General features: G+C 45.8%; 10 protein-coding genes across 17 annotated transcripts; 5 read left to right on the forward strand and 5 right to left on the reverse strand.

The window, feature by feature from the left end:
* Positions 1-4,991: 4,991 nt before the first annotated feature.
* On the reverse strand, positions 4,992-5,929 carry LOC9648416 (phosphopantetheine adenylyltransferase). Its single transcript, XM_024667844.1, has 6 exons — positions 5,814-5,929; positions 5,677-5,748; positions 5,528-5,587; positions 5,358-5,452; positions 5,202-5,271; positions 4,992-5,153 (listed from the first exon to the last, which is right to left on the reverse strand). Exons 1-6 carry the CDS (start codon positions 5,907-5,909, stop codon positions 5,067-5,069), a joined length of 480 nt encoding a protein of 159 aa, XP_024523612.1. The 5' UTR covers positions 5,910-5,929; the 3' UTR covers positions 4,992-5,066.
* A 166-nt stretch (positions 5,930-6,095) lies between these two features.
* On the forward strand, positions 6,096-7,130 carry LOC112343804 (putative germin-like protein 2-1). Its single transcript, XM_024667843.1, has one exon. The coding sequence runs from the start codon at positions 6,167-6,169 to the stop codon at positions 6,944-6,946; it is 780 nt and encodes a 259-aa protein (XP_024523611.1). The 5' UTR covers positions 6,096-6,166; the 3' UTR covers positions 6,947-7,130.
* LOC9648412 lies at positions 6,988-10,103 on the reverse strand. Of its 5 annotated transcripts, XM_024667839.1 has the most exons (17): positions 9,977-10,103; positions 9,821-9,922; positions 9,665-9,757; positions 9,465-9,608; positions 9,308-9,415; positions 9,208-9,259; positions 9,057-9,157; positions 8,913-9,005; positions 8,720-8,863; positions 8,560-8,667; positions 8,462-8,513; positions 7,979-8,410; positions 7,881-7,920; positions 7,781-7,819; positions 7,676-7,718; positions 7,575-7,622; positions 6,988-7,526 (listed from the first exon to the last, which is right to left on the reverse strand). In XM_024667839.1, exons 1-15 carry the CDS (start codon positions 10,055-10,057, stop codon positions 7,706-7,708), a joined length of 1,602 nt encoding a protein of 533 aa, XP_024523607.1. In that variant the 5' UTR covers positions 10,058-10,103; the 3' UTR covers positions 6,988-7,526; positions 7,575-7,622; positions 7,676-7,705. The 5 variants fall into 5 exon arrangements, with proteins under 5 accessions (XP_024523607.1, XP_024523605.1, XP_024523606.1 ...); XM_024667837.1 differs by having other exon boundaries at positions 7,881-8,410; XM_024667838.1 differs by having other exon boundaries at positions 6,988-7,373; positions 7,439-7,526; positions 7,575-7,718; positions 7,881-8,410.
* Positions 10,063-11,667, reverse strand: LOC112343806 (pentatricopeptide repeat-containing protein At4g02750-like). The gene has a single exon (XM_024667846.1). It carries the CDS (start codon positions 11,665-11,667, stop codon positions 10,063-10,065), a length of 1,605 nt encoding a protein of 534 aa, XP_024523614.1.
* A 29-nt stretch (positions 11,668-11,696) lies between these two features.
* LOC112343807 (pentatricopeptide repeat-containing protein At4g02750-like) lies at positions 11,697-13,124 on the forward strand. The gene has a single exon (XM_024667848.1). The coding sequence runs from the start codon at positions 11,697-11,699 to the stop codon at positions 13,122-13,124; it is 1,428 nt and encodes a 475-aa protein (XP_024523616.1).
* A 146-nt stretch (positions 13,125-13,270) lies between these two features.
* LOC112343808 (pentatricopeptide repeat-containing protein At4g02750-like) lies at positions 13,271-14,976 on the forward strand. The gene is made up of 2 exons (XM_024667849.1): positions 13,271-14,861; positions 14,951-14,976. The coding sequence occupies exons 1-2, from the start codon at positions 13,271-13,273 to the stop codon at positions 14,974-14,976; spliced, it is 1,617 nt and encodes a 538-aa protein (XP_024523617.1).
* On the reverse strand, positions 14,946-18,080 carry LOC112343803 (fluoride export protein 2-like). 2 transcript variants are annotated; one of them, XM_024667840.1, is made up of 9 exons: positions 17,447-18,080; positions 17,355-17,393; positions 16,709-16,894; positions 16,326-16,634; positions 16,165-16,242; positions 16,011-16,106; positions 15,753-15,945; positions 15,299-15,690; positions 14,946-15,244 (listed from the first exon to the last, which is right to left on the reverse strand). In XM_024667840.1, the coding sequence occupies exons 4-9, from the start codon at positions 16,593-16,595 to the stop codon at positions 15,014-15,016; spliced, it is 1,260 nt and encodes a 419-aa protein (XP_024523608.1). In that variant the 5' UTR covers positions 16,596-16,634; positions 16,709-16,894; positions 17,355-17,393; positions 17,447-18,080; the 3' UTR covers positions 14,946-15,013. The 2 variants fall into 2 exon arrangements, with proteins under 2 accessions (XP_024523608.1, XP_024523609.1); XM_024667841.1 differs by having other exon boundaries at positions 16,165-16,239; positions 16,709-17,393.
* Positions 18,081-18,200: 120 nt separating this feature from the next.
* Positions 18,201-19,636, reverse strand: LOC9648413 (transcription factor IIIA). Its single transcript, XM_024667842.1, has 4 exons — positions 19,406-19,636; positions 19,049-19,355; positions 18,553-18,794; positions 18,201-18,493 (listed from the first exon to the last, which is right to left on the reverse strand). The coding sequence occupies exons 1-4, from the start codon at positions 19,619-19,621 to the stop codon at positions 18,302-18,304; spliced, it is 957 nt and encodes a 318-aa protein (XP_024523610.1). The 5' UTR covers positions 19,622-19,636; the 3' UTR covers positions 18,201-18,301.
* Positions 19,637-19,733: 97 nt separating this feature from the next.
* On the forward strand, positions 19,734-21,850 carry LOC9648414 (histone-lysine N-methyltransferase ASHH3). Of its 3 annotated transcripts, none has more exons than XM_024667852.1 (13): positions 19,734-19,960; positions 20,031-20,156; positions 20,210-20,309; positions 20,365-20,464; positions 20,512-20,590; positions 20,644-20,815; positions 20,866-20,946; positions 20,990-21,110; positions 21,157-21,256; positions 21,318-21,390; positions 21,446-21,497; positions 21,599-21,667; positions 21,721-21,850. In XM_024667852.1, exons 1-13 carry the CDS (start codon positions 19,741-19,743, stop codon positions 21,763-21,765), a joined length of 1,338 nt encoding a protein of 445 aa, XP_024523620.1. In that variant the 5' UTR covers positions 19,734-19,740; the 3' UTR covers positions 21,766-21,850. The 3 variants fall into 3 exon arrangements, with proteins under 3 accessions (XP_024523620.1, XP_024523621.1, XP_024523622.1); XM_024667853.1 differs by having other exon boundaries at positions 21,157-21,247; XM_024667854.1 differs by having other exon boundaries at positions 21,172-21,256.
* A 26-nt stretch (positions 21,851-21,876) lies between these two features.
* On the forward strand, positions 21,877-24,108 carry LOC112343809 (pentatricopeptide repeat-containing protein At1g56690, mitochondrial-like). Its single transcript, XM_024667850.1, has 2 exons — positions 21,877-23,660; positions 23,805-24,108. Exons 1-2 carry the CDS (start codon positions 21,877-21,879, stop codon positions 24,106-24,108), a joined length of 2,088 nt encoding a protein of 695 aa, XP_024523618.1.
* Positions 24,109-24,153: the final 45 nt, after the last annotated feature.

Here is a 24,153-nt window from a genome sequence, read left to right on the forward strand (position 1 = left end):
AGGATGCATTCATATGGCAAGGAAGTCCCAGAGGTCAATGGGACGTAGTGGTTGGGCCTTCAAGCCCTAACCTAGTAATAGTGTTGGCAAACACAATCGGGGACGGAGAAAGACTTGGTGGGGATTGAAAAAGAGATGTTGGGAAGGCTATTCCCTATGTCTTTAGGCATCCTAAAGATGCTAAAAAGTGGTTTTGGGATGACTACTCATGCATGGATGGCCTAGTCTTTGAGAGACAAGACTATAACACGGGTGGTTTAGGACTACTAAGACAAGGGTAAATAGATATAACCTTACCGTAACAAACTAATTTATTTGTAATACCTTTGGGGGGTTAATAATAGAATTGGATATGTGGGGCACTTGGACCAAGTGCAAAGGCTGAGTGGCATAAATGCCATTCATGGGGTTAACAAATCTCTAAATTTGGAATAGGTTGTGAGTAAGACTCTTCCAAGTGGTTAGAAATGTGGTCAAGTAACTAAAGTAGAATGGAAAATTTTGTTGTTTACAATTTGGTATTGAAGTTGTTCTTTAGTTTGACTTTTATTGGTAGTCGAGTATATCACCACTCATAATTGTATTAGAAGGCCCTAGAAATGGGCCTATCCTCGAGGAGTAGCATGTTAAGATAGCATAACTCTCCACTTTAGTTCATACGTGAATATATTGGCAATGTAGTGGATAAAAATAAGCCAATAAGGGAACAATTTTGGGATCTTGAGAACAATAAAAGGTTTTCCTTAAAGAGTTAAGGATGTGATCCAGATAAGTGTTTGATTTAGCAAATTGACTAATGTGGTTGTTGTAAACAACTATAGTTGGGATCACAGGAAGGATGAAAACTCCAAAACAATAAAAAAGTCATAGGATTATCCTCATATAGTTGAGGATGGTGCTTATGAATTTGAGACGAGAATTAATGACCATGGGAGGTTAAATACAGATAAAAACATAAGTCCTTGAAACGGTAGCCAAGGCTACTTTTAATAAATACTAGAACAACTTAATGGATTGGGAGTGTACTTAAAGGATGAATCGGTATTCTCATCATTTAGACGGATAGTCTTAAGGGCCAAAGGTAGCCCACAGGGAACAAAGAATAATTAAGTGTCGAAATAACACTTGCAAAGATGGTTTTTATAAATAGGACATGAATAATAAATTATATTCTAATAAGCTAGCATCTCAAAAGTAGCCGTAAGACTAGAACCTTATAAATTATCAAATTAATAAAGTCCAAAAGCTGGATGGCTTAGTCGAGTTGAGGGATGGTCCTAAAATATTGGTGAAATCTTTTAGATTGAGGTGGGTTGTACTTTACAAAGTATTGTGAGGATCATAAGATCTATAAGCAACTAATTTTCCATTCTACTTTAGTCACTTAACCACACCTTCGACCACTTGGAGGAGCCTCACTCACAACCTCCATAAATCTTACTCCGGACTTGGGGACTTATTAGCTTTATGAATGGCATTTATGCCACTCAACCTTTGCACTTAATCCAAGTGCTTTATGTATCTTATTCTATGATTGATAAACATATATATACATTACCCCAGTCCCAAAGGGATCAAAATAACATTAAGAGTGCACTTTTAGATAAATAAGTGAAACTATAAGCATGAACGCCCAATGCTGCACTTAGGTCGTCTGCCTCTCAAGTGACTCCATTGCAAGACTTGAAGCCACTTGCTATACTCCATAATCTGCGAGACTTGCCATGAAGTGCTCCACCACTAACGTGCTTCTGCTGCCAAACTAGTGTCCAAACGTGATAAAACTCCAACTTGTAGCTCCATATGAAGTGTAAACATCCTCTAACTCAAGGCTAGAGTGTGCTAGCCTCTCATATGAGACAAGTGCACTAGTTCATCTTCAATAAAGTCCTACCCTTGTAATAGGGACTAAAGAAAGGGCATGAACCTCCTTTGAGCCTAAGTAGGTTTTAAGCTTATGAGTTCATGAGTTGAGCTCACAACTTCTCAAACACAAGGAAAATATTGGTTTGTCCTGAACCAACATCTTTTCATTTTTCAAATTTTGATTTAATCTATATTTCCAAGTAAATTCGACCAATAAAATACAAAAATAAATATAGATCAAAACACTAAAAGCAATCTAGAAACGACAATGTGTGGCAATAGGTTGAGCAATAGAAGATAAATTCAAACCTGTATCAACTAATATAGAGAGAATGCAAAGCTTGCTTGATAGATGTGATGGTTGACCTTGTTTTTTTTAACATATTAGTAGGGTTTAAAGTTTGGGTTAATAAAGCCAGGGTAAATGGATATAGCCTTAGTGTAATAGGTTGATATATCGATAGTACATTTGGGGGGTTGATCATGGGATTGGATATGTGAAGCATTTGCACCAAGTGTAAAGACTAAGTGGCATAAATGCCATTTATAAGGTTAGTAAGTCCCTAAGTCTGGAATAAAACTTATGGAGGTTGTGAGTGAAACTTCTCCAAGTGGTTAGAGATGTGGTTAAATGACTAAAGTAGAATGAAAAATTTAGTCGCTTACACTAAATCATCACTAATGTGCGGTGCCATGAACTTCTCACCTTCATCTATAGTTTGTGTGATGTAAATAGCCTTTCTCATTATATTCTTAAATACTTTTAGGAATTCTTTTTCTTTGTTCATCAAGAAAATATTGAGAAACTCTAGAGTTTCTATTTGTTACTTATATAGAAGCTTCATTTTTGTGATATTGTAAATCATGTCATTTAGAGTTTTGTTCATTGCAAAATAAACATATATGTGATTGAGAAAAATAGAGCATACAATAAGAAACTTATATTCATGAATGGAAATTTCTACTATAGTCTCTAGCCACTTTGAAAACTTTGCATGTTAGTTTTTTACTTTGAAGATTTTGCATATTGAATTTTGTGCAATTTGTATAAACTCAACTGAGAGCTCTTCCCAACTCTTCTCCGGATGCACAAGTTTATAAGCATTTTGCTTGACCTTCATCAAAGGCTAGAAGTCTGTATAGGGGATTTTTAAATTATAAGAATCTCATTTGGAGAATAATAAATGGGGAATAATAAAGGATATTTAGTTTAACATTATTTAAGTGTATTTTAGAGTAATAAATCTAACCACTGCCATCTGTTATGTGGACATAGGTCTTTTTTATATCAATAGTGTGTACTTACCATAATATCCAAAGTACTTTGCAAAGTTGAGTGTATTTCAAAGATCATATATCAGCATTTATAATTGCAAGCTGGGTGTTCATGCACTTATTTTATATCTCACTTGTTAGTGGCTCTTTACTTGAAATGACATTGCTGCTAAGAAGTAGAAAGAAACTAATATATATTGTCAAAAGGCTGGAAAAGCATTGCTAGGCTGATATTTGCACTATGAGGTCTTTTTAATATCTAGGATGGTATGGCTTTGATAAAAAGGATTAGATAAAAATTCCTTGTTTAGGTTCATCTTAAATATTTCTTGGATCAAAACACTAATTATAAAATAATTACAGAATTTAAGTTAAGCAGAGTTAAGAATTTCTCATAAAAAAGAGCTCACTGAAGATGTTAAAAGCTAAAACATAGAAAGTAAGAAATGAGTTTATAAGTAGCATAGTCTATAGTCATACAATCACTATAATTACCATAGTATATTGTATATCCATTATTCTGATTATACATTTAAAATAATTAGTGTTTAACTAGAAGAAAATCCCATGTTAATTGACTGAATCCCTATATTATATATTTAGTTTATGTGGCCTTTAGGGAGTGAATATATGCTTATAGGAATGAGGTTTTTATATGCTTTTACTATGTTCTAAGTTTTCACTTGATTTAATAAAATACATTACAGTTTAGTATATTTTACAGTTGCTGTTCTCAGGGTCTTTAAGGATTTTGTTTTTTAATTTTTTTATAGTTATTATTAAATTTCTTGGATATAGGTTTTAAAAAACTTATTTAATAGTGAAATTATTTAATATGTTATTTTTATTATATATAATTTGAGAGTTTTATTTAATGGATTCATAAGAAAGAAACTCAACAGTAATATGATTTATATGCTGATAGCAACCTATAAATGACCAATCACATTTTGTTACATATTTTGCTAAACCTGGAAATACTATAAGTTGGTATTGTACCAGATTTATAAGAAAATTAAAATATCAAGGATAGTATTTGGATCAATTTATTCTTGAAATAACAAATCAAATTTATATATAAAAATATTTACTTTTCTTCCATACCTATTATAATAAACATTTAGACAACAACTCATAAGTTTTTCCCAATTGTTATTTGTACAATCAACATCAACACCCTCAGTCTTATAAGTTAAACAAAGATTTATAATAAGAAATATTACAGTAGTAAATATATAAATCTAAATTCATACATACTTTTTTATTTAGTTATGAACTTGTGTTTCTTATATAAATAAATAAATTACTAGTTAATGATTGTAAATGAATAAATAAATATAATACAGCTGACTTGCAAGCTCCTCAGCCTCTTCCCAGGAAAGATCATCCTTGCCATCAGCAGCTGCCTCTTCCAGGAATGTTTTCTGCTTCACAAGCTCCATGACGACTGGAGGAGAAAATCTGTGTTTTTATAAATAAAATTTAACATTTTTGTTATATATATATATATATAGTTAAGTTTAGGTATCTTCTTTTACTATACTTTATTTTGACTAAGCTAATCAATAAAGTCAGATGAAAGCCACTTCGTCATTCCCTTACATGTACTCAAGTTGAGTGCGTATGCACACTCATAAGTGACAAAAAATGTCAGAAGTAAACTTTAGTCCAGAAGAAATCTGTACTCAAGGAAGAAAATCTGGATCAATGGCAAGTCTACTTACGGGCTATGTATGTGAGCAAAGGGTCTCAGTTTCGTTTTCATTCGTGACAACTTAAAACTCTGGCAAGTCCTTGAGTGTTTAGAAGCGTTTCTATGTTTCAGCAGAATCATAATTTGCACCTTCCCAGAAGTTTGATACTGAAACCTTTTTTTTTATTTTGTTCTCTTGAGCGATGAGAGAAAACAGATATCATGGTAAATGCTATGCCTCCGCTTCTAACTTTCTCAGAAACGTGGAGCTCAGTTTCTCCGCGCCTCCATCTAGCATGAACAGATCCACGACTTCAACCTGCTGACAAATCTCGTCATGGAAAACCCAGAAAAGATTTGTACTAGCCTTGAGTTGGGAAAGGCCTCGTTCAGCTCGTTTCTTATTGACAGCAAGTCCTCCGCCCAGAGTCTCTTGACTGAATACCGAGAAAACACAAACGCAAAGACACAAAAAAGTACAGTTTTACGAGATATAACACAAAACGAAAGCGTCGTCTTGTACCTTACAACAATGGCCTCGAGTGCCTCGTCGACTATGGATGGACCATACGGGTCATGTATTGGCTCAGTTTGGACTTCTAGATCCGGCTTCACAGACTGCAAAGAGGACGAAAAACACGAAAGAAAAAACAAACGAAGTTATCCATGAGAAATGTAGCAAGAAGACTGGACCTTGATAAACTCCTTGACTGCATTGCTCCTCTTCTCGTAAGGCTCGATCAAATGCGCGAACTACCGCAAGAGCAAAACAAAAAAACAAAAAACAAAAAGATAGATTAAATAGCAGATGAGACGAGAGAAGAGAATGGAGTAAATCTTACCTCTTTGTTCTCTAGCATTGGCCCATCGCTGATCCCCACCACGACCCTCTCGCGCGCGAGCTCTGCCGCTGCCTTGGACAAAGACCCAAGCCCTGATCCGATTTCCACACCACGGCTAGCAAAATTCGCTGGCTCACCTTCAAGAGCATCTTGTGGCCGCCGTGGAGCCGATCAAACGTGCCGCCCAGAACCACGGCAGCATACGCGCCATCCTTCGTGACGGCGAGCACCATCGCCCAATCAAACCCTAAACTCCCAAGTGTAAGCTTACGTGGCGATTGGCGTCGCTGGATTAGTTGCTGAGGTGGACCAGATCTTGCTTAGTCACAAAGCCACCTCATCATTTTTGCTTGCGGTAAAGAATTTCTAAAAGGTAGGTAGCGCTTCTCTGTTTGTTCGGGCGATTGACACTAGTGTAGAAGATCAAACACTGTGGAGAGATTGCGATTAAAAATCTGATTTTTAAAACCCAGCTCCGTCTCGCGACACCATGCCCACCGCTCAAATAAATTCCCCTTCACGGCCTCACACCGCCAGAGGTCTCCTAGGGATCCATCGCGCGCTGCCCAAGAGGAAGATCATCAAATCCAGAGCTCCGGTGGAAAGTATGGCTCCAGCCCAATTCTTGCTCCTCTTGTCCATCCTCGCGGCATTCTCCGCCCAAATCGCCCGCGGCGATGCCGATCCCTTCCAGGACTTCTGCGTCGCCGACGTCAACTCCACCATCAAAGTGAATGGCTTCGTCTGCCTGCCCAGTGCCGCGGTCACGCCGGACCACTTCTCCTCCAACGCGCTCGCCAAGCCCGGCAACACCTCCAACAAGCTGGGATCTGCCGTCACCACCGCCAACGCTGCTCGCTTCCCGGGCCTCAACACTCTGGGCGTCTCCAGTGCCCGCGTCGACTACGCCCCCGGCGGCCTCAATCCTCCTCACGTCCACCCGCGAGCCACCGAGCTGCTCTTCCTGGTCGAGGGAAAGCTCTACGTTGGCTTCGTCACCACTGCCCCCGATAACAAGCTCTTCGCCAAGACCATCTCCGCCGGTGAGAGCTTCGTGTTTCCCAAAGGTCTCATCCACTTCCAGCTCAATGTGGGCGATTCTCCTGCGTTTGGCCTCGCGGCTTTCGGGTCCCAGAACGCCGGAGCGTCGCAGGTTGCCAAGGCGGTGTTTGCTTCCATGCCGGCGATCGAGGACGCGGTGCTGGAGATTGCCTTCCAGGTTGACAATGGCGAGATCAAGCATCTGAAAGAAGTGATCAGCAAGACATGAGCCAAGTGAAAAGAGTGACTTTTCTCGTACCTCGTTCGTTCCTTTTTCTTTTTCTTTTTGGTTTTGGTGGTCCTCTTTGCCGTGCTCTTCCTCTTTCGGATGCCTTGCTCGGGCATTTCGCGTTTTTTCGCGTCCTTGTCTTTTGATAATGTCTTTTGATAATACTATATAAGTTTTCGTTTTTCTTCCAAGTTTCGCTCATTGTCTCGTATGTCATAACACGAAGTTCGAATGGAGTTCCAGGCTCTCATCCATCGAGCGGCATGGTTGAGTGGCCGAGCAATCGTAATGTTTCGGTTTCAAGGTAGACAAGTGATTAGATGTTTCACCATCTGGTCCCTGTAAGTCTTGCACTGTAAAACTCAACGAAATAACTGCTTGAAAGAAACGCACAACAGGGTCCAGCTCGCAAGTCCATTTCATGGATCTGAAGAGGGTCCACAACGACACGACCTCGTTACCCTTTTTCTTCCTTTTTCCTCAAAACCGTACCTGTGGTGCGGCATGCCGGATGTTTTTGTCGCGGCTGGTCTCGGGTCTCGTCTTGGTCACAGGAAACAATTGGACGCTTACGACTGGCCTGCATGATTGGATTAGACCAACAGTGACGAAAACAAAGCCGACTTACGACAAAGCTGGAGCTGCAAGCCATGCATACAAAACCGAGAGCTGCCGTCTGGCCACGATCGACGGGAATCAAAACAGTTCCACAACAGCATAAGCACAAACCTTCAAGCGGATGAGGTCAAAAGCGCCTCACTAGTGCGACAGCCTGTGACACAACTCCAAAAGTTTAGGATAATTCAGCTAGAAAGAGACAGGTTTGACACTCACTGCAATTGTAGAGAGGCTCCTGAAAACAGAAATGCAGGCCTTGACAACAAAGAAACAAAAGGTGAACGTCAAGGAGTAGATAAAGCATTAAACACATTACCGCGGGCCTCGTAGGAAATCTGGAGAAAATTGTCGAGCAGCTGTGGTATGACTTGTAAGAAACCTTAGTAGTCAATGGTTTGCTTGGGACTTGATTACCGCGGATAAGGGAGTTGCCTCTTGACGCTGCGTCCACTGTGACGTACCTCCCAACAGCAGCGTCAATTACGTTTTTCGTAGCGCATGTTTGCTGTGTTAAAACTTCCGTCCTCGTTGCAACCATTACTTTCCTCTGAATTGTCTCGGAGTTTTGTGCGTTGGTTTTGTTGTTGATGTTTTTTGCAGAGTTTCTTTTCGATTGGCTCTTCGCATTTGCACCAGCTTTATCTGAGGCGTCAGGTCCAACAGGCTCCGCATTCTCCCCTTGCGTTGTCTTCCTTCTTGTGGATAGTTTCCTTGCAACAGCACTGCCAACCTCTACGGTACTTGTAGTGTCAGGAGTTAATGCGCTCATTTCAGTTGAAGACTCTGCCACTTGATGTTGCTGGTGAGGAGGTGATTTTCTTGTTGGTCTCGTTACGATTGTCCTGCCTGAATATAAGCATTACTTTAGCAGCGTGAAAGGTTAAAGAGAAGACCTACATGGCAAAGTGATTCCTTTGTTTGCAAGTGCGTCCGCTTCAGTGTTCATTTCCTAAGTCATACTTGAGAGTAGAATACCAGAAAGAAAGAGGTAATACCCTGTCAACGTGATGAATACTGAACGTGGTGAACTGCATCGAAAGAGCCTGTACTTGCGCGTGCAATGCTCTCAAGCCTTCATGTCTCACAGCCCATTCTCCTGCTACCTTCGGAAAATTCGAGTCACGCACGGCTTAAAGTTTAGAACATGGACGATACCTGCTTGCAAACGAGGTTGGAATCCCCAAATACTTGAATGCTAGTCACGTTCCGGTCGAGTGCTGCCTGTAGTCCGAGTATGAGAGCCTCATACTCTGCAACATTGTTTGTCGCTGTGCCTAGTCCCATGTACAGTTTTTCAATCTGCAGACTAGCTTGTTTGAAAGGGAAACAGGAATTAGCTTTTGCATACGACTGAGCCCTTCGGATTGCGCAGCAGCGCTCCAGCACCAGCTTTCCCAGGATTTCCTTTAGAAGCTCCATCGTACGCAAGCACATAGACAGACTGCCATAACACGGAAAAATGAGACTACTTCCAATAAGATGACTCATGTACCTCTTCAGTAACTTCTTTCTTGTTTTTCTTAGTGGTGATCTGATGAGATGGCTCGGAGATCTGTAGCTTTATACATTTTACATCTTTCACAACCTCTTGCGCTGAGGGATCTCGGGTAAGTGAAGGGCAGCAAAGAACATTAGAGACGTACGTTTAAGATCGATGGCCTTATTCGCAAGATCGTCTGCAGCACTATTGAGTTCCTGCAAGGTATGTTACTGTTTGAACCAAGAGATCAAAAAACCAATTACCCGTACGACGTGCTCTATAGTGAACTCAGTAAACTTCTTCGACAGCGATTGCGCTTCTGCGTGTAATGGCTTGAGAGTGTCCTTGTTTACTTTCCATATGCCAGCTACCTTTCCTTCAAAATCTTAGAAAAAAATGCCTGTTTGACATCACTCGTACCTGCTTGCAAACGAGATTGGAGTCCCCTTGGACACGAATACGAGTAACGTTTTGCGCCAACGCTCCTTTCAATCCCAAAATGAGTCCCTGATACTCCGCAAAGTTGTTCGTCGCGGTGCCAAGGCCAATTCTCAGCTCCTGGAGCTGCAAAACTCCCGCATTCTTAAACTACAAATACCATGGACCGCAATGTTACAAACCACTGAGCCGTCCGGATCACGTAGCAATGCTCCAGCACCAGCTTTTCCAGGATTGCCTTTAGAAGCACCATCATACTGGAGAAGATGAACAAGCTGGAAAAAAAAGAAAAAAATCCACCCAAGTCATTCTCTAGGCAACATTTGGATCGAAAATACCTTGTTCTTAGAGTTTTGCTGGGGCTGGAGAGATGAAAGATAAAGCTTGGCCTCGCTTTTCAAAGAGAAGCTCTTGTACTCGGCCATGGCGAATCCATCGACCTGGAAAGCATCGCTCATGAGCATCGCGAAACGATTTCTCTCCAAAATCCCCACCTGTTTCCGGCATTCCATCCACGATGTGTAGATTCCCGGCTGGCGGCCTTGGCGCACAGCGTAGAACCTGTTCTTGCCCATAAACCCTAAGATTTAAGCCGCCCAGCCATGAAATGGATGCTCGAGAGAAGCACCGACGCTGCCTCTCCGCCTCCCATCCGTGGATCGAGCTCCATCACTCGCTGCATCACACGTGATTCACGGCAAGAATCCTTGTAGCTTCGACACGCCCCCAGCAAGCACGTCCACTCGAGAATATTTGGCTCGAATGGCATGCTCGCGATGAGCTCCTCGGCGAAATCCAGATGCCCTGCCCGGCCCAGGAGATCCACCACGCAGCAGTAGTGCTGCTTGCTCGGCCGAAGGCCGTGATCCATCGCCATCGACACGAAGTAGCTCCTCCCTTTGAACGTCTTGCCTGTGTGATTGCAAGCGATGAGCACGGCGAGGAAGGAGAGCGGGCGCGGCTCCAGCACCATCTGAATCTCATGAAATCGATCGATCACCGCGGTGGAATGGCCGCTGCTCGCGAATCCGGCCAGCATTGCCCCCTGTGACACAATCCCAGGCTCCGGCATGGAATCAAAGAGCTTCTTGGCCGCGGCGAGACGACCTAGCTGCGCAGTGGCGGCGAGGAGCGCCGTCCACGATATTTCGTCCCGCGGCATGCCGAAGAACAGCGATCTGGCCTCGTCGATCTGCCCGCTCCGCAAGAACGCGCACAGAATCGTGTTCCAGGAGACCTGATTCCGCTGTAGCATGCGATCGAAGAAGCGCTTGGCGTGATCGCAGTGGCCGCTCGACGAGTAGGCATCCAGCATCGCATTGAGCGCCACCGTGTTGTGATGCGGCATTAGATCGAAAACCCTTGTCGCGTGCTCTAGCAAGCCATTGCGAGAATAAGCCGTAACCATAGCGGTCCAAGAAACGATGCTGTGCTCGGGCATATTCTCAAACACGCGCGCGGCGTCTTCCAGATGCCCGTTCTCGGCAAGGGCCGACACCATCGCATTCCAGGCCACAACGCATCCCTCTGGCATCTTCTCATAGACTTTCTTGGCATGTTCTATGTTCCCACTTTCGCAGCAGGCTACTAACAAGGTGGTCCACGTAAAGAGATCCGTTTGGGGCATATTCTCGAACGTAGTCCACGCATCGTCTAGATGCCCGACACGGGCATATGCCGCTAGCATGGAGTTCCACGTGACGATGCTATGCTCGGGCATATTCTCAAACACGTCTCTGGCTTGGAAAAGATTCGCGCTCTGCCCATACAATGTCAGGATGCTTGTGTACGACACGAGATTCCACAGAGGCATTCTTTCAAAGAGTCTAATAGCCTCGAGAATATGCCCTGTTTGGGTATATGCTCCGAGCAGGGCATTCCAGGAAATAAGATCCCGATGTGGCATCTGCGCAAAGAGGCGCTGCGTCTGGAGAAGATTCCCACCCTCAGCATATACTAGAAGCATCGTGGTCCATGAGATTTGGTTGTGGTACGGCATAGCCTGGAATGTGGACATGGCTTTGTCGTGATGGCTGTGCCGGGCAAGTAGCGATAGCATGGTATTCCATGACACAATGTCACGATGTGGCATGGAATAAAAGATGTTCTCGGCATCTTCGATGCTAGATGACCTTGAGAGCATCAAATTCCACGAGAAAGTATCCTTTGGTGGAGCTATAGCCATCCGGGAAGTTAGTAAGACTTAGCAATGGAATGGCTACTCGCGAAGCTACTTATCGCTCTAATCTGCTAATCCAGCACTTCTTTCTTCATGGGCGAATTCTTGAAGCAGAGCTCGAGTTTTCCAAGAGATCGCACAGAAACGTTTTCTCCTGGAACATACTGATTACTGGGCTTTTGCGAGCGCGGCTAATCGATCGAGCGACACGAGCTTTTGAAATAATGCCTCAGAGAAATGCTGTTTCGTGGACCGCGCTTTTTCTTGCTTATGCCGACATTGGGCATTTGCAAAACGCGGAAGCGCTGTTTGATGGGATGCCAGAGAAAGATATCGTTTCTTGGAACGGGATTATAAGTGTGTTTTCCCGCGAGCTTTTATATGATCGAGCAAAACATTATTTCGATAAGAGTCCAGCAAAGGACATTGCGTCCTGGACCAGCCTTGTTACTGCTTATGCCAAAGTTGGGCATTTTCAGGATGCGTATGATGTCTTGAACAAAATGCCGGCCCAAAACGTACATTCTTCAAATGCGGGCATGCTCGCTCAAGTACGGACGGGTAGTTTGTCTGGTCCCAGGTTCCAATTCGACCGCTTGCCAGAACGAAGTTGTGTTTCGTGGAGTACTTTACTAACGGCATATGCCCAAAACGGGCATTTGCAAAATGCAAGATTTGTTCTTGACTTGATGCCTTGCCACGAACTTTACTCGTGGACGAGCATGATCGCCGCATACGCGAAGTGTGGAGAGCTTGAAAGTGCAAAGAAAGCATTTGATTCCTTGGTATTCAAAGATCCTGTTACGTGGGCGGCCATTGTCGGGGCATATGCCCAAAACGGGCAATGCAGGAAAGCCATTGATTTCTTCCGGGTAATGGACCTCGAGGGCTGCGGGCATTTTTACGACAAGTTTATCTTTGTTACCATCCTTGATGCTTGTGCGGATGTCTCTGAATTTACCATGGGTAAGTTACTCCTCGAGGAATGTGATTTTAGAGCTAGCGACGTTACAACGAATGTAATCGTGAATTTCTATGGCCGGTGTGGCAAGGTGGATTTGGCAAAAATCTTTTTTGATCGAACCTTGGTACGGAAGAACAATGTGACTTGGAACACGATGATCACGGCATATTCGCAGAATGGAGAGGCTCAAGGGGCGATAGATGCTTTCCAAGGAATGGTTTTGGAGGGAATCGAGCCAAACGGTGTGACTTTCCTTGGCATATTGCTGGCTTGCAGCCATGGAGGCTTGTTCGCTGATGGAATCGATTATATGCGAATTGGAATCTCGGATTTCTGGATTGAACCAGTACTGGATCACTACGTTTGCATTGTCGATCTCTTGTGTAAGATCGGGAGAGTTGAGGATGTGGAAGAATTGATTGAGAGAATGCCATTCGAGCCAAACCAAGTGGCTCAGAATGCTGTTCTTGGAGCTTACAAGTTGCATACTTCTTTGTAACTTTGTGTAGCTTCCATCTAATGAAAAATCTTCGATCTGATTGCCTCCGTTTGATCCAATCTTGCAAGTCACTGGCAGCAGCCCAAGAAATCCACCGCCAGCTCCAAGAAGTGTGGAGTTTTGAGGATGTGTTTCTGTGCAACAAGATGCTGGAGCTCTACAGCAAGTGTGGGAGCTTGGAGATGGCAAAGAAAATATTCGATGGAATAATCACGAAGAACACCTTCAGTTGGGTGCTGATGATCACTGCGTACGTGAGACGCGATCTCAGTGATGACGCGAAAGAATGCTTCACAAAGATGCCCATGCTGGATGTTGTAGCTTGCAATGTAATGCTAAGTTTATATTCCCAAGTTGGGGATCTTCAAGAGGCTAGATTCCTGTTTGATTCCATGCTTGAGAGGGATCTAGTGTCATGGACGGCTGTGATTGACGCACATGCCCAGAATGGACATCTACTGCAAAGTGAGCACCTGTTTTCGCAAATACCGCAGAGGAATCTTGTTGCATGGACTGCAATGCTTGTGGCATATGCCCAAACTGGGCATCTTGTGGATGCGAAAAGGATTTTCACTGAGATGCCTGAGCACGATATTGTGGTCTGGAATGCCATGCTAGCTGCATACGTACAAAACGGATTATTTGACGATGCCAGACTCAGTTTTGATGAGATGCCACAAACGAATCTCGTCAGCTTGAATTCCATGCTGGCTGCATTTGGCCAAAGCGAAAATCTGCAATTAGCTGTTAATCTATTTGAAAACATGCCTGAGCATGACTTGATCTCATGGAATTCCATGTTATATGTTTATTCGCAGCACGGGCATCTTAAGCGAGCAGAGGAAATATTCCAGAAGATGCCGCGACGTAGCATCATCTCTTGGACGTCGATGCTTACAGCATATGCTCAGCATGGGAATCATTCCGACGCAGAAAGGATATACCACGAAATGCCAACAAGGAATCTAGTGTCGTCAAACACGATGATAGCATTATACGGAGAATCTGGCCACCTCTCCACAGCCACAGCCATGTTCCACGCACTGCCCCAGCGGAATCTAGCATCCTGGAACGCCACACTCGCGGCATATTCCCGAAACGGGCATCTAGAGCACGCAAAGGACATGTTTGATGTGATGCCACAGAGGGATCTTGTCTCGTGGACGACTATAATGGCAGCATTTTACCAGCACGGCTTTCTATCACTAGCTACACGAATCTTCTCCAGCATGCCCGAGCAGATACCAGAATCCTGGAACGCGATGCTCACGGCATATTCGCAAAGCGGCCACCTTTGCAAGGCAAAGAGCCTCTACGATTCCATGCCGGAGAGAGACCTGGTCTCCTGGACGGCTATGATCGCAGCTTATACCCAAAACGGGCATCCCCTCGCGGCCATGGAAGCTTTCCACGCGGGAAAGCTGAGCAAAACTCCCGACCAAGTCTGCTTCGTGCTCGCCTTACTCGCTTGCAGCCACGCCGGCAAAGTGGAGCTCGGGATAAACTGGTTCTCTTCCATGATCTCCGACTTTGAGATCACGGCGAGCAAGCATCACTACTGCTGCGTGATCGATCTCTTCTCGCGAGCCGGGCACCTGGACGAGGCCAGGGATCTCATCGCCAACATGCCGTTCGCTCCCGAGGCCCTGGAATGGGTGTGCTTCCTGAGCTCGTGTAAGAGCCACAGTGATCTCCAGCATACCTCGCAAGCTGTGAATGCGGTGCTCGAGCTTCGCGGTGGCGATGGCTTCGCCGCCTCGGCTTGTCTCTTGCTTGCGAATCTGTACTCTAACTACAACGATAGTACTGTAAGCACGTGTAAGAAGAAAAAGAGAAGCTTTTTGACGAGTAAAGTTCTTCCAGAAAGAAAGTTTCTTGGAGCTTCCCTGCTATAGAACGATGTCGTAGCCTCTGACCCAAACGACTGTGGCGAAGAAGACGATGCAAAGTAGAACTCCCAGGCCGATCGATGTCATAGCGTAGACGTAAGCTCTCCACGGCTTGTCTCCCTTGGCTAGTGTGTGAACTTCGACAACAAACGTTGACACTGTGCTGAGGCATCCCAAAGTTCCCAGATGGAGTGCTCCGATCCACAGCGTCGACTCGTGGTTGTTCCTTGCCTGAAGAAAGAAAGAATCAGCTCTGACCAAAGTTTTAAAGCGAGAGGTACGTACTGCGAGCTGGACAGCCGAGAGAGTGGCACCTGTGAGGCACGCCAGGAGATTTGCTGCCAGCGTACCCCACGGGATCCATCTCAGTGTCTTCGAATGTCCGAGTCCTTTGCCGTTGTGTCTAGCGAGTAGCCATCTCAGCCAAACGCCTGGCGGGCTCAAAACGCAGGCAAGCCACAAAGTCCGTCTCTCCAAATTGTTAATGTCCTCGACTCCCAGAGACAGGAACAGTGTCCACAAGACCAGAGCCGTTGTCAGAAAAATCAAGAGGCCCTTGAGCTTTCTCTGGACATTATCAGCCGCGACTTCTGTGAGCTTTAGCCAGATCAGGAGAGAGCGAAACCATTCTGCTGACTGCATTCCCACCAGTAAAGACATCATCGACAGTTCCATGCCTGTATTTAAGATCAAACGGGCGAGTTACGAGATGTTTATAGAGTAAGCAAGAGCGCCTTACCGACAAGAAGGCCGATGACACCTCTTAACCATAAACCTTTGGTCATAACAACGACCAGCTTGACGATCCACGACGAGAAGGTTGTGATGCTACCCATGAGTCCGGTCGAGAGCCCAAGAGCTAAATGCTCCGAAAAGTGTGAGATATCCTTTTTGAGCACACAGCCCACCCATCCCATGAAGAATGAACCGAACTTACAAAACCAAAAAAGAAAGAGATTTAGCTCTTGTATGAGCTCCGGGCCTTCGGTTCTCTTACCATATTTGCCGCAAGATCATGAAAAAGAGCTGTTTGCGCGCTTGTGACATGTCCAACATTGTCAAACAGCCGCCCGAGGCTGTACCGGATTAGAACCTGCAAAGGGGACAAAGGACATGTGATTAGAAGCGCATGAAGCATCCACTTTACTCACGCCTAAAACTCCAAAAGCCGCCAGATGAGCGAGAACAGAGGTATTTTCCAGTAGCGAGCAAAACTTCTTGGGCGGCTGCTGCACATCAGAAAAGCTTTAAGCAACAACGAAACTGAAGACGAAGAAGAAGAAAAAAATGATGAGCGACTGAGAAAGCATACTTCATCAGGGTCGTTCTTGTTAACAGGGACTGCATCCAGCATTTGTCCCGCTTGTATGAGGTCTTCGAAAGCCACATTGACGTATGGAGAAACCGGAGACGTTGTTTGGGGTGTTCGAGGTGTCACAAATCCAGGATCAGGAGGAGTTGACCCGTCGTAAGGAGACAATGGAGCAGGCGACAGTGTGTCGTAGTCGGAAATATTTTCCGAAGTTGTCGCACACAGAGCTTCCATGGATATAGTATGCTTGTCACTTCCAGCTTGCTGCATGATTCGATCGCTATCCAGAAGGTTTGATCTGGATCGCCTCTGCAACAAACGGGAAAGAGATTGAGAAGCACACACAGAGAAAGAAAGCCAGAAAGAAAGGAACAGAAACCAACCGTCCAGTAGAGCTTGTGAGCTGCTGCTTTCTCGGCTCTGCTCTTTGCAGCCCTCTCCCAGTCCGTTGTGTTTCATATGCTTAACAAGAGATAAGCAGAAGCCCGGGTACACCAAATTGAGCCGAGTAAAAGCTTGAGCTGGACCAACTTGAAAGAGGGCCAGACTGAATCGCACACTTCTCCTCTCTACGAAACAGCTCGTATTTTCAGGCGACGACACAAAGCACTCATAGCTACACTGGTTTGTTAACGTTGGTTAACCCAGACCCAGCGAATAAACACAATCACCACCTCGAACTGCGTGATTTAACTTACACTCACTAACACAAGGCACAGGGAAGAAACTCCTCTCAGAGTTAGACTGGGATCCACCGGAAGAGAAGCGGCTACACTAACTCTCAAACCCGGACAAGCAGAATCAGACTCAAAGCAAATTCCGTGCTCGAAGATAAGCCACGGAAGGCACAAAGTACGCAAGGCTCCTCATAGTACCTCAGCAATAATAATATACATAGCAGGGACTGGGCAATGATCGCGCTCTCGCGCTCCCTCGCCGCTGGAGTTACCAGCTAAAGAGCTCACTCACACCCACACACAAACGCCTCAAGGCAATCAGGAAATTAAAGAGAAGGACAGTAACCAGTACCGGGCTCGATGAATCATCAAAAAATTTTCACGTGACAAGCTGCAAAGCAAAATCTACGAGTGAGAGCATAGCCTCAAAACGAAATTCATTACCGATCGAAGGAAGCCGGGCCGCCGCCGCCCCTGAATACCACCGCGCTCGCAGCAGCGCCTCCCCAAAGTCAAACCTACCCTAAACGCGACAAGTTTGACACGGCATATTCGCCCGTCTGGACGATGTTTTCCCGTCGCCTCGCCGAAAGAAAAGTTGGCCCGAGCACCACGTCTTCGTTCCCCTGTCCCTTTCACTCCGTGATTCCACACTAACTAGGTAAGCTGTTCCTCCCAAGGCCAGGAAAAAGGAGTGGAAAAGAAAAGAATTTTTCTTGCTTTCCCTGTCCTTGAGACACCTGTATCGATCACCGCCATCCAAGGCTTTGTACCTGAAGTGAAAGATTCGCAAATCTTTCGCTCCGCCCCACTTGTTTTCAAAGTAGCCGATGTGACGCACACCTGCTGCCGTAGGCATTATACGACCGCCCTCAGTACGCCAAACGCCCACGTGAAGCCTTCCCTGGAAGTTATCGCCTCATAAATCCCCCGCCCGCGTGGCAGCCTCCTCTCCACGGGATAAAATCCAGCCCAGGTCCACCTACCTTCGCTCTCCCGCCAGAAATTTTTCTTCCCAGGCGCGACCGCCAAGAACCCAGTGCGTGAATTTTGCTGGTGAATTCGTCCGCATTGGTTATTGCTGCTGATGGCCTGGAAAAAAGAAAAAGAAAAATAAAAGAGTCACGACACAAACAAACAATGAATCAGGCGGTGAATTCCAAATAGTTACCCTTGCGCCGTTTCTTCTTCTCGGGCCTCGTAAAAATATCCTCCACGCGCTCTACAATCTTTCGCTTTTTACTGCTCGCCTTCGGCTTCTTCCGGAGATCCTCCGCTACGAAATCGCCCTGGAGACAGTCAAACCGATGCGGAAATGAGGGATTTGCGAGAGGAATGGGGAGGAGTTTCACGTACGGGAAGGTGAACTGATTTCTCGTGGTTATCTCTGACGTGCCTGTAAGCAAAGGACTTTCCGCACTCTGGGTTGGAACATGGATACGGTCTGAATTTCAGGTGGGCAACCTTGATATGCTTTCGAAGGTTATTTTCCTGCGAGACACGTGACGAAAGATGAGCAGGCAAACAATGTGGTCATAAAACAAAAAGACCTGTAGATAGGTGAGCGGGCAGTCCGGATAGGGACATTTTATACGCTCCCGATTCAAGAGTCCCGCTTTGTCATGAGTCGCATAGTGCCTCTTGATTTTCGACCGCATGCACTGCTTGCCACACACTTCGCAGAACACGTACTTGTGAGCGTTCCTTGTGTGCTCGGCCAAGTCCGAAGGGTGATCAAAACGCTCGTTGCAACCCGGCTCGGAACAGACTATATCAACGTAGATTTCTCCTGCTGCAGCAAAGAACACATGGTTAGACCGAACCAAACATATACAGGTACCTCATACTGAGAGCATATCAAGTCTAGAAAAATCGGAGAGGTCACCCATCCCAAAACCCTGGATTGCCTCTCACCTCCTATCCGGGACTTCTTGAGGCAGTCACCCGCCTCAATACTACTCTGGAGTAGCTTTTCCACTTCGGAGTTCCATCGAGATCCGGTGTTGACGTCGAAGCTCACCTAAGCATTACATAAACAAGCCTCACCATGGCATGTCTCCTCATGATACCGAAGCTGTGATGGATACCGGAAAGCTTTGCCACATTTCTCCTCCTTGCAAGCGTGCTCCTTTGCTTCCTCCAAGCCTTTGTCTCGGTGGCGCTGGAGCGTTCCTTTCTTTTCGTGAAGCTTCGTGTGTCGCTTTAAGTCGTGTAAAATCCTGGTGGTGAAAATGCATCCCGGCCGCGAGCAGGCATGGACCTTTCCATCGTGTTTGTCATTTATGTGACGCTTGAGGTGATTCTCCCACTTGTATTTGGCGCCGCAAGAATCGACAGGGCAGCAAAATTTCCTCTGCGTGAAAGGATCTCGATCAGTCGGAGGAGAGAGAGATAGAATTCTACCTCGTTCGAGTGACAGAGGAGGTGCTGCCTGAGCAAGGAAGGCTTCCCCAGCTTCTTTCCACACTCACGGCACTCGTATTTCTTCTCTTCTTGATCGCTGCTGCTCGCGCTGGCGCTGCCTGTCTCGACATCCTCGCTCTCATACCTGGTGCTCTCCCAATCCTCGCTCCCATAGCTGCTATCGGATTGATCAGAATCGCTGGAGCTGGTGTCCATCGCGCGTCGCGCAGCCTTTCTTGGAGCCCTAAAACCTAAACCTAAAATACATTGTCCCGCTCATATTTGAAAAATTCTCTTGCCATAGCGAAGAGCAAAAGCTAGGGTTTTTAGCAGCGATGGCGAACCAGGAGAGAGGGCTGGAGCTCGGCCAGCGCTGCGATCACCAGCATTCTCCTCTATCGGCAGCAGCGGAAGATCCAGAGAAGGACATGGCCGCGGGTCCAAGAACGAAGGTCTATAGAAGGAGATTTTCTTCGATCAGAGGCATCGCAGTGCGTCCTCCAGTCACTCGCCGGCGGAGAGACGATCAATGGAGCAGCTCTCGTCGGTTTCGAGGTCAGTGCATCGCTTGTGAGTAAAGGAAAATGCTGATTGATTTCTGTTTCTTTCAAGTTCTGGAATGTAGAACAAACGAGTGATCCAAAGGTAGCATTCGAGTGTCTTCCACTCCGGCCTTGCGATTTTCGTCTACCTTCTTCTTGGATCAAGCGCCTGGACCAAGAAAGTCCTCCATATATTCACATAAGACGCAGTAAGACTTCTATTTCTCTTGTCTTATATATTTTATTCTCTCTCACATTTCAGATGTTTATCTCACGAAGAAAACGCCGAAAGTCTCCAAAGACGATGGAATGCAGTGCTCTTGCAAAGGATCAAAAATCTGCTCGTCAGACTGCATTTGCAGGTATTTGTCTTCGTTCACTCTTTTGTTTGTTAATTTTCTTTGATGGTGGTTTTAGATTACTGTACACTAGTTGTTCATCCAGCTGCGCTTGTGAAGGCAAATGCGAGAATCTTCCTTTTCAAAAGCGTGATGGCCGGAGGCTAAGACTTAAAGAGGTACCGTTGTAATCTCATTTGTGTCCTTAAGAATGTGGTTCTGGCAGACGGAGAATTGTGGATGGGGTCTTTTTGCGGATGAAAATATTGAGCGAGGCGATTTTTTGATCGAGTACATTGGCGAAGGTAATTTAGATTTTAGATTTTCAGTTTAGATGTTCTCATTTTCCTTTCTGCAGTAATTGACGACAAGACGTGTGAAGAAAGATTATGGGATCTGAAAGAACGTGGCGAGAATAACTTCTACCTCTGTGAAGTCGGTCACGACAAGGTGATCGACGCGACCTTCAAGGGCAACATGTCTCGATTTATCAATCACAGTTGCAATCCCAACGCACAATTGCGAAAATGGTCTGCCAAATTCTTCTACAATCTACTTACGAGCAAGTTACTATTTCCAGGCAATGCGATGGAGAGCTTAGAATCGGCGTGTTCGCAGTATCTCGTATATTGAAGGGTCAGGAAATAACATACGATTACAAGTAAGTGGAACTACCTTCGTGACACTGCTAATCTTTCGTGCAGGTACATTCAATTCGGGACGGAGCAGCAGTGTCACTGCGGATCCAAAAATTGCAAAGGGATACTTGGCGGCTCTAGGCCAACTAAGCTACAGAATCAGAATGTGCAAGGAGAAATGGTTCAGGTAAATACGAAACTTAAGGTTTTTGACAGGCTTTTCCGTTGCGTAGTTTTTTCCACAACAGGAAAAGATGGATGCTCCAGAAACGCAGAACTTTTCTAAACCAAGGGAGTTCAAGCAGATAATCTCCGATGCACCATGTATGGAAGGTTCTTTCTCTCTTTTCATTTCTCTTTCTTTCGTTTGCTTGAACACTGTTTGCTTTTACAGCTGTGTCTCCTTTCGCGCATTCGAGGAACTCTGTCGGACACAGAGTACGAGTATGGTGGCCTCTCGACCAAAAGTACGTGATGCTGCCTATTCTTTTTCTGCTACTGAAAGCTTTATAAATCTTGTAGATACTACAGCGGACGGATCATACGCTACAACGCCTCGATTGGCAAACATCAGGTGAGTGTCGTTTTTGTCATGCCTATTAAACATTGCTTGTACATGCTCCTACTGTGCATGTACATGCCTCTTAAATTTTTCTTGTGCATGCTTGTACATAGATACTTTACGATGATGGTGACGAGGAGGAGATTAGCTTGCTCGAGGAGAAATGGTCATGGGAGAAGAAGGTCAGAACAATACTAAATAGCACGGTAAAAACATTAAATTCCACTCTGAGCAGGAAGGGGCCATCCTAGAACAAAAACTAAGAACCTTGGAAGTTTAGAGGTATCTAGATCCCAAGCAACGAGATTTTAGCCACAGGACGATCATCCAGTTCCAGTTCTGAAGCTAAGAAATTCTTTTCGTCATTTGGCTCTAATGGTTTTCCCTGTGGATGACCAACTTAGCTCTCAAGAACGCTCACCTCCTCCTGGAATCCCTGCTCAAGTCTGCCACGCCATCTCTCGCGGAAGTGAAAGAGATCCAAAAATCGATCGGACTATCATCCTCTGGCTCTCGGCTTGACAATCTTTTGATCCGCGCGTACGCCCACTGTGGAAGCCTCGATGGATCGCGCGAGCTCTTCGATGGAATGCGCGAGCGGACGCTCTTCTCGTGGTCGATCATGGTGGCGGCGCACGCCCAGAGAGGGCATCTGGAAGAAGCATCCGCGATCCACGAGAAGATGCCTGCCTGGAATGTCGTGTGCTGGAACGCGATGCTGGCGCCACTGGCGGATTCCGGGCGGCTGGACTTTTCCGCCAGAATGTTCCAAGCGATGCCAGGGCGGAATGCCGTGTCCTGGACGGCGGCGATTGCTGCAAGTGCCCGGAATGGGCATCTGGTGTGGGCGATGGAGCTATTTCACAAGATGCCTTCTACGAGCGAAATCTCTTGGGACTCCATCACTAGGGCCCTTGCTCTGTCAGGGAATCTCGACGATGCGAGGCTCTATTTCCATCGATCGCCCGCAAGAATGAGCTTTGCGACTTGGATGGCAATCTTCCAGGCGTGTGCCAGGAGTGGCGAGCTTGATCACGCAAAAGCCCTCTTCGATCAAGCGATTGAGAGGAACGAGGATTCGTGGAGCGCGATGCTCTGGGGATATGCCACGCAGGGGAGTCTGAGAGATTCCGTGGCTGTGCTGGAGAAGATGCCTGTGGTGGGAGTGGTCTCGTGCTCGAGCCTCGTCCAGTGTTATACCCAGAACGGGTATATTCGTGAGGCGAAAGCACTCTTTGATGGATTGCCCGCGAGATCGGAGGACACGTGGACGGCTCTCGCTGTGGGATATGCCCGCACTGGGCATCTTGGCGAAGCGGGGATTTTGACGGACAGGATGCCGCAGAGGAATCTCGTGTGCATGGCTGCGATTTTGCAGGCTCACGAGGGGGATCTCCATGCAGCAAAGGGAATCTTTGTTGAGATGCCAGAGAAGAACTATACGTGTTGGAACACATTGCTTACGGCCTACGCTAGTGCCGATTTGTTCGAATGTGTGGAGCGAGTTTTCAAGAAAATGCCGATGCATTGCGAGGTTCCATGTACGACGATGATCTCGGTGTACGGCAAGCACAGGCATTTCCGGGAATCTTTAGAAACGTATGATTCTATGCCCAGGAAAGATGTTGTAGCTGCCAATGCGGTTTTGCAAGCAAAAGTGGCAAACGGGCTTCTATGCGAGGCACTGGAGTTTTATGAGAAGATGCCCGTGAGGTCGATTCCCACTTGGACAATCATGATCCGGGCATATTCTCAAAATGGCTGTACAGACTTGGCGAAAACTATATTCGATCAAGCGTCCAAGGATCTCGTTTCATGGAATGTGCTAATGAAACTCTACGGAACCACCGGTTATGTCCTCCAGGCAGAAGTTTTGTTTGAGAAGGCTCCGGCAAGGAATATCCTGTCGTGGACCGCCATGTACTCTGCATATGCCCGCTGTGGGCACCTGCTGGAAACCAAAAACCTCTTTGACAAGATGCCTAGCCGCGACATTTATACTTGGAACACACTCGCTTCGTGTTATGTCTTGCATGGAAACTTAAGCGAGGCACGAAGTACATTCCAAAAGATGCCGGAGCACAGCAGCGTGACGTTCAATGAGATGCTCGTGGCACTTTTTCAGGACACTGGCCTGGATCAAATCAAAAGCCTGTTTGATACATTGCCTGAAAAGTGTGTTGTTTCATAGTCACTGCTGATCTCGGCATATGCCCAAAACGCCATGTCCAAGGAAGGATTTCAACTGTTTCGTGACATGATCTTGGAAGGAATCTTGCCTGACGAAGTTTGCATGACCATTGTTTTGGATCTGTGCAGCCACACCGAGGATGCACTGCGGATCTTTAGATACTTGGAGCAGGATCTTGGCTTGAGGGCCGTGAGGGAGCACTACTTGTGTTTGATTGACATCCTTGGAAAATCTGGATGGACGAAGAGAGCTCAAGACTTGATTCAAAGCATGGGCTACAGTGAAGCTTGGGCATCACTCCTTGGATCTTGCAAGATCCACAATGATCCTTCAATTGGAGCAAAAGCAGCTGCAGAGCTGGCCAGCTTTGATCCAGAAACATCTGCAACTTACGTGTTGTTGTCCACTATATATTTTGAAAGTAACTCTTAAATCTCATCACATTTTAGATCTTGGAAACTTAGCTTTATCAACCTT

Source organism: Selaginella moellendorffii, unplaced genomic scaffold (assembly GCF_000143415.4).
Source record: "Selaginella moellendorffii unplaced genomic scaffold, v1.0 SELMOscaffold_214, whole genome shotgun sequence".
NCBI classification, from domain to species: domain Eukaryota; kingdom Viridiplantae; phylum Streptophyta; class Lycopodiopsida; order Selaginellales; family Selaginellaceae; genus Selaginella; species Selaginella moellendorffii.